This window comes from Haliotis rufescens, unplaced genomic scaffold, assembly GCF_023055435.1.
Source record: "Haliotis rufescens isolate VD_foot unplaced genomic scaffold, xgHalRufe1.0.p SCAF_18, whole genome shotgun sequence".
In the NCBI taxonomy this organism is placed as follows: Eukaryota; Metazoa; Mollusca; class Gastropoda; order Lepetellida; family Haliotidae; genus Haliotis; species Haliotis rufescens.
The window spans coordinates 387,049-395,000 of record NW_025963868.1 but is presented as its reverse complement, the minus strand read 5'-3'; the positions used below and the strand labels follow the sequence as shown (position 1 = coordinate 395,000).

General features: G+C 39.9%; 1 protein-coding gene across 4 annotated transcripts in view; it reads right to left on the bottom strand.

The window, feature by feature from the left end:
• LOC124148375 (POU domain, class 2, transcription factor 1-like) overlaps nt 1-7,952 on the bottom strand; it is a 51,377-nt gene that overhangs the window by 16,238 nt on the left and 27,187 nt on the right. Inside the window, exon 1 of one of the 4 annotated variants that reach the window (XM_046519438.2) lies at nt 6,672-6,804. The exons of the other annotated variants lie outside the window; for them this stretch is intronic. Within the exon in view, the coding sequence (XP_046375394.1) occupies nt 6,672-6,683 (12 nt within the window). The 5' untranslated portion in view covers nt 6,684-6,804. Of the gene's footprint in view, nt 1-6,671; nt 6,805-7,952 lie in introns of those variants that run through there. 4 annotated transcript variants of the gene reach the window in all.

Below are 7,952 nucleotides of genomic sequence, written 5' to 3'. Positions count from 1 at the left end.
CTCTTTATGACATCTTTTTGTTAGTATTATTTATGTTTCAAAGAAAACGCCTTAAAGGCAACTTTGAAGATTTCCAACTGCCTTGAAAGTCTGTTAGACACAAGAAAAGAAATTTGTCTGGCCTAATTGGCGGTTATCTGAGTGAGAACCAGTGTTTGAGATGCATTTAATACAGCATTAGAAGGATAGGTAAGGAACAAGAAGACCGGGCATACAAATAATCGAGTCTGGACCAGACAATCCAGTGATTGACATCATGAGCATCGATCCGCGCGATTGGGATACGATGTTATGCATCAACCAGGTCAGCTAGCCTGACCACCCGATCCCGTTAGTCACCTCTTACGACAAACATAGTCACCTTTTACTTCAAGTGAAAGTGAGGGGTGTGGCGGGTGTGGGGTGTGTGGGATGTGTGTGGTGTGCCTTGTTAAGTGCCAGTCCTTCATCATCATGGCAAGAAAAGTTTTTTGACCAAAGTTTTATTCTATTACTGTTGGAATGAAGTAGGACATCTTTCATTCAAACAGGTTTAAGGTTTCAGGCCGACACTTCATCGCCTACATTCCATGGCAGCGAGCACACGTCTGACTACCTGTACCATGACATGCAGACCTGACCGCTATCGCCACATGTACAACACGCCTTCATAACTACTTCGTTACTGTTCAGGAGACATCGTCGACTACACAAGCTGGGATGTCATGGATATTCCACCAGAAATTTTAGATTCATGAAAATACAGATATGGTAATTGTGGACGTCAGCATCAGAATGCTAAACTCAATTTACTATTGATAATTATCTCATAAATATTTACATTATGACACTGAATTGCATATTTATTAACCTCTGTCTATGCCTGTTTATTAAAGATGCACTGTTCGTTTGGAAACATGCAACAACTGTTTGGGGTAAGGTGAGGTGAGATTGGGTGTTTCTAGATATATATATATATACACAAAAATGAGGTAAATGTTCACTCGGTGTACATGTAATATATGATAAAACAATAAACTCCACATTAGTCCAACATCTTCTTTATATCAATACACTGATCAGTATCAGTACAGTCGTTGTCAGTTACACTGAAGAGCTGAAGTCATGAGACAGCAAAAGTACTATGTCTGAAACTGATATAAAGAAGATGTTGGACTAACGTGGACTTTATTATTTTATATATATATATAGTGTGTGTGTGTCACGGTATGTGTGTGTGGCTGTGTGTCAGTGTGTGTGTGTGTCACAGTATGTGTGTGTGGCTGTGTGTCAGTGTGTGTGTGTGTCACGGTATGTGTGTGTGGCTGTGTGTCAGTGTCACAGTATGTGTGTGTGGCTGTGTGTCAGTGTGTGTGTGTGTCACAGTATGTGTGTGTGGCTGTGTGTCAGTGTGTGTGTGTGTCACGGTATGTGTGTGTGGCTGTGTGTCAGTGTGTGTGTGTGTCACGGTATGTGTGTGTGGCTGTGTGTCAGTGTGTGTGTGTGTGTCACGGTATGTGTGTGTGGCTGTGTGTCAGTGTGTGTGTGTGTGTGTCACGGTATGTGTGTGTGGCTGTGTGTCAGTGTGTGTGTGTGTCACGGTATGTGTGTGTGGCTGTGTGTCAGTGTGTGTGTGTGTCACAGTATGTGTGTGTGGCTGTGTGTCAGTGTGTGTGTGTGTCACGGTATGTGTGTGTGGCTGTGTGTCAGTGTGTGTGTGTGTCACGGTATGTATGTGTGGCTGTGTATCAGTGTGTGTGTGTGTTACGGTATGTGTGTGTGGCTGTGTCCATGTGTCTGTGTGTGTCTGTCTGTCTCTGTGTCTGTGTTTGAGTGTGCGTGTGCATGTGCGTGTGTGTGTGTGTGTGTCTGCTTGTTCTAGTCCAGAGTAATGACATTTTTTTAGTGTGTGTGTGTGTGTGTGTGTGTGTGTGTGTGTGTGTGTGTGTGTGGGGGGGGATCATCATAGTGAGAAGTAACTAAATGATTGAGTTGGATTTTATGCCACTTTAAACATTCTTTTGCTAAAGCCATAGCATGTGTTATCATTCTGTGTCAGTTCATATGCAATGATTTTATTTTGGGAGTAAAACCTGAAGATAAATTATTTCTAAAACAAAAATACAGTCAAGTCTCGTTAATCCAACACTCGTTGATCCGACAATCGGCTTTATACGACAGTCTCGCACTCCGACTCCAACACCCCATTGTAAAGGATTACCGTAATCAGAATATGAAATGAAATTTATTTCTTTATTAATTTTTTCCTATGAGATAAAATTTCAACTCTACTGGAAAGGGTGCACGGGAATCACGAACATTGAGACGCCCAATGCTAACACCGTATTCGTGCGTGATTCCCGTGCACACTTTCGAGTTGATGGCTGTTTCAATGAATGCTCGTTCCACCCGTGACGAACAGGTCTGGTTGTTGATGAAATATAGTGATAGCTAAATAGACAGATTTTTTATTCATGCACAGATTGTCTTTAAATGTAATATCCAGTTATGTATGACTGTTTAATAATCTCATACCAACTTTGACTGGAGTAGGTCTGATAGTTTTTCAGATATTGTAGTTAACGTCGGTACCTTAAATTACCTTCCAGACTTTACAACCTCTCATGATGACCAAGGAGACTATTACTACTGTTAGAAACTGGCACTAGTCCTATAGTCTTGGCAAACTACCAATAGTTAAGGTATCATAAGGAATAGTAGAAATATGTCCATTTCAAGGGTTTTGCTACAGGTTATCATTATACGGACTAGCAGATTAAAACTGTTAGTTTCTAACGCTGTATTCTGCAAGATAATTGCCCAATAGTTAAGGTATCATAAGGACTTGTAGAAATATGTCCTTTTCAAGGGTTTTGCTACAGGTTATCATTATACGGACTAGCAGATTAAAACTGTTAGTTTCTAACGCTGTATTCTGCAAGATAATTGCCCAATAGTTAAGGTATCATAAGGACTTGTAGAAATATGTCCTTTTCAAGGGTTTTGCTACAGGTTATCATTATACGGACTAGCAGATTAAAACTGTTAGTTTCTAAAGCTGTATTCTGCAAGATAATTGCCCAATAGTTAAGGTATCATAAGGACTTGTAGAAATATGTCCTTTTCAAGGGTTTTGCTACAGGTTATCATTATACGGACTAGCAGATTAAAACTGTTAGTTTCTAAAGCTGTATTCTGCAAGATAATTGCCCAATAGTTAAGGTATCATAAGGACTAGTAGAAATATGTCCTTTTCAAGGGTTTTGCTACAGGTAATCATTAAACGGACTAGCAGATTAAAACTACGAGACAATTGCTTGCCAGTCATGAAGTAGGTTGCAACAGTGTGAGGTGCCACTGTTTCAAGGTGAGAGTACACTGCACGCACATTTGCCATAAGAAACTTTCACCTGGTGTTTGTGTAAACTTTGTTTGAAGGTCTTCATCTGAAATATGATGACATGCAGCAGCATTCTTCACCACTCGCCCCTTTTCGTAACCTGCAAGAAGACTCGTCCCCCTATCGATGAATGTTATGTGCGAAAATATGACAAACCAATCAGAATGCGCGTATGATTTCAAGTTCTACGTCAAAGAATCCCTCAGAAATAATTTTTGATTTTACACATGTCTTGCATTTAAAAATATACCCAAGACACAATTAAATATGTTCAAACATACTTATAATTCCGCATGTCCCGATGAGCTTTAAATTGCATCTGAAATATATATAATATATGGGGAAATATATGTGAACCACTACGCAACGAGTTGAAAATTGTTTTAGGTATGCCCGTTTACGCTAAGACAGAACCCGGTCGCAAAAATGGCCATGAGAGGGGCACGAGTCGTTATTCGGCTTGTCCCGGAGTAAAAGAGTTGGTCACGAATGATGCAGCAGATCCTACTCACCTTTCAACAGATGCTATATAATTTGCATATTCAATGATTAGCTGTCAAGATAGCAATATATTACAATATATTCAGTGTAGTTTGGGGTTCAATTAACTCTAATCTTGGTTGATACCATGTGACCCTGACCATGTGACCTCTAGTACGGTGGCCATCTTGGATTTTGACACAAAATCCTCATCAAAAACAAGTCAGCATGACTTGAAAGTATGTTACCTTATCATGAATAAACATATATGCAGGTAAATGGATTTTTGTTATTTATATGATTATATGATATTATCATACTCTTAGGGTTATGTGTGCATTAAGTGCAACTGAGGCCAATTTTTAATAGCTAAATACACCTTTTTATAGTAATTTGTTAGCTTGACACCACTCGGTATTAGGTTTCCTATATCTGGATACGGTTAAAAATGATGAGAAACAAAAATGGTGTTGATTCCTACCATTGGAAAGCATATTCTTGGATCTCAACCAGTCTATACTATACACCACACAACTACCTCTGACTTTATACTGATTCTATGCACTACACAACAACCTCTGATTTTACACTGCTACTATACACCACACAACTACCTATGACTTTACACTGCTACTTTGTACTACACAACTACCTCTGACTTTACACTATGACATACCACACAACTACCTCTGACTTTACACTGCTACTTTGTACTACACAACTACCTCTGACTTTATACTGCTTCTATGCACTACACAACTACCTCTGACTTTACACTATGACATACCACACAACTACCTCTGACTTTACACTATGACATACCACACAACTACCTCTGACTTTACACTGCTACTATGCACTACACAACTACCTCCGACTTTACAGTGCTACTATACACTACACAACTACCTCTGACTTTACACTGCTACTATACACTACACAACTACCTATGACTTTACACTGCTACTATACACCACACAACTACCTCTGACTTTACACTGCTACTGTGAACTACACAACTACCTCTGACTTTACACTGCTACTATACACCACACAACTACCTATGACTTTACACTGCTACTGTGTACTACACAACTACCTCTGGCTTTACACTATGACATACCACACAACTACCTCTGCTTTACACTGCTACTATACACCACACAACTACCTCTGACTTTACACTGCTACTGTATACTACACAACTACCTCTGACTTTACACTATAACATACCACACAACTACCTCTGACTTTACACTGCTACTATGCACTACACAACTACCTCCGACTTTACACTGCTACTGTGTACTACACAACTACCTCTGACTTTACACTGCTACTATACACCACACAACTACCTCTGACTTTACACTGCTACTGTGTACTACACAACTACCTCTGACTTTACACTGCTACTATACACCACACAACTACCTCTGACTTTACACTATGCAATACCACACAACTACCTCTGACTTTACACTGCTACTATACACCACACAACTACCTCTGACTTTACACTGCTACTATACACCACACAACTACCTATGACTTTACACTGCTACTGTGTACTACACAACTACCTCTGACTTTACACTATAACATACCACACAACTACCTCTGACTTTACACTGCTACTATGCACTACACAACTACCTCCGACTTTACACTGCTACAGTGTACTACACAACTACCTCTGACTTTACACTGCTACTATACACCACACAACTACCTCTGACTTTACACTGCTACTGTGTACTACACAACTACCTATGACTTTACACTGCTACTATACACCACACAACTACCTATGACTTTACACTGCTACTGTGAACTACACAACTACCTCTGACTTTACACTGCTACTATACACCACACAACTACCTCTGACTTTACACTGCTACTGTGTACTACACAACTACCTATGACTTTACACTATGCAATACCACACAACTACCTCTGACTTTACACTGCTACTATACACCACACAACTACCTATGACTTTACACTGCTACTATACACCACACAACTACCTATGACTTTACACTGCTACTGTGAACTACACAACTACCTCGGACTTTACACTGCTACTATACACCACACAACTACCTTTGACTTTACACTATGACATACGCGACACAACTACCTCCGACTTTACACTGCTACTATACACCACACAACTACCTCTGACTTTACACTGCTACTTTGTACTACACAACTACCTCTGACTTTACACTGCTTCTATACACCACACAACTACCTCTTACTTTACACTGCTACTGTGTACTACACAACTACCTCTGACTTTACACTGCTACTATACACCACACAACTACCTATGACATTACACTGCTACTGTGAACTACACAACTACCTCTGACTTTAAACTGCTACTATACACCACACAACTACCTCTGACTTTACACTATGACATACCACACAACTACCTCTTACTTTACACTGCTACTGTGTACTACACAACTACCTCTGACTTAACACTGCTACTATACACCAAACAACTACCTCTGACTTTACATTGCTACCATATACAACACAGCTACCTCTGACTTTACACTCGTACTATGCACTACCAATGACTTAATGCTATTATATACCACACAACTACCTCTGACTATATACTACTAAATACGACACAGCTACCACTGACTTTGTGCTACTACATACCACACAACTACTTCTCACCCTGAAAGCTACTACATACCACACCACTACCTCTAACTACACACTGCTCCCATACACTAGTCTTCCTCACATTTAAAAAAAGACACAATTACGGAAATAAATATCTCACCTGGCAAATCATGTTGACCAGCAGGGGGCAACTATTTGTCTGTACACTCCAACAATACACCAAACAACTCCTATTCACTCTACCCTAGATAAGTGCTCATTTCTGCAGCAAAACACTCCGTGCTAAGTGTTCCCATGTCAGAATACACATGCATGGTATGGAAATGAGGCTCTTAGTAGTCATGAGATGCAGCCTCACACTGAAATATTTTATTAGCAAATCAGCTTATTTGTATGCATGAACCAACCAGAGCTTGAATATGGAAATCGTAGCCATTCTCCTATTTGCTATTCTTGGTCTGTGACAGAGATGAATTGCAAATGTCATTTATATGCAAAATGGTCTCAAGTGAACCTCTCTATTACACCCAATGAGATTATACCGATGACATGACTCAATTTTCTATATAACGCAGGGGATTGTGGATGCAGGGGCAGAAGCGGATTTTTCAACAGTGTGAATAGATGTATTGTTTGTTTGTTGTTTAACGCCGCACTCGGCAAAATTACAGATATATGATGGCGGTCTGTAAATAATCGAGTCTGGAGCAGACAATCCAGTGATTGACATCACGAGCATAGATCCACGCAATTGGGATCAAAGACATGCATCAACCAAGCCAGCGAGCCTGACCACCCATCCCGTTAGTCGCCTTTTACAATAAGCATTGTCGCCTTTTACGGCACGCATGGGTTACTTAAAGACCTATTCTACCCCGGATCTTCACAGGTCTTGAATAGATGTCTTGGGTTAGATTAACCATGTGTCACGTTCAGCCTTTGGCAGAAGTTCTGCAGTTTTAGGAAGATCTGTCAAACAAAAAATGTCTGTCCTCAACAAGTAACTGGAAACTGTTTATACCTCTTGTCCATTTTGACACAGGCTAGTTATTGCACTAGACTTTATGGAAAGTCTAGATACCGCCATATAACTTGGGTTATACACTCACTGCAAATAAGTGTCTAGGTACTGGTATATAACTTGGGTTATACACAAGAAGCAAACAAGTGTCTAGGTACAGGTATATAATTTGCATTATACACTAGAAGCAAACAAGTGTCTAGGTACTGCTATATAACTTGGGTTATACACTCAATGCAAACAAGTGTCTAGATACTGGTATATAACTTGGGTTATACAGTAGAAGCAAACAAGTGTCTGGGTACTGCTATATAACTTGGGTTATACACTAGAAGCAAACAAGTGTCTAGGTACTGCTATATAACTTGGGTTATACAGTAGAAGCAAACAAGTGTCTGGGTACTGCTATATAACTTGGGT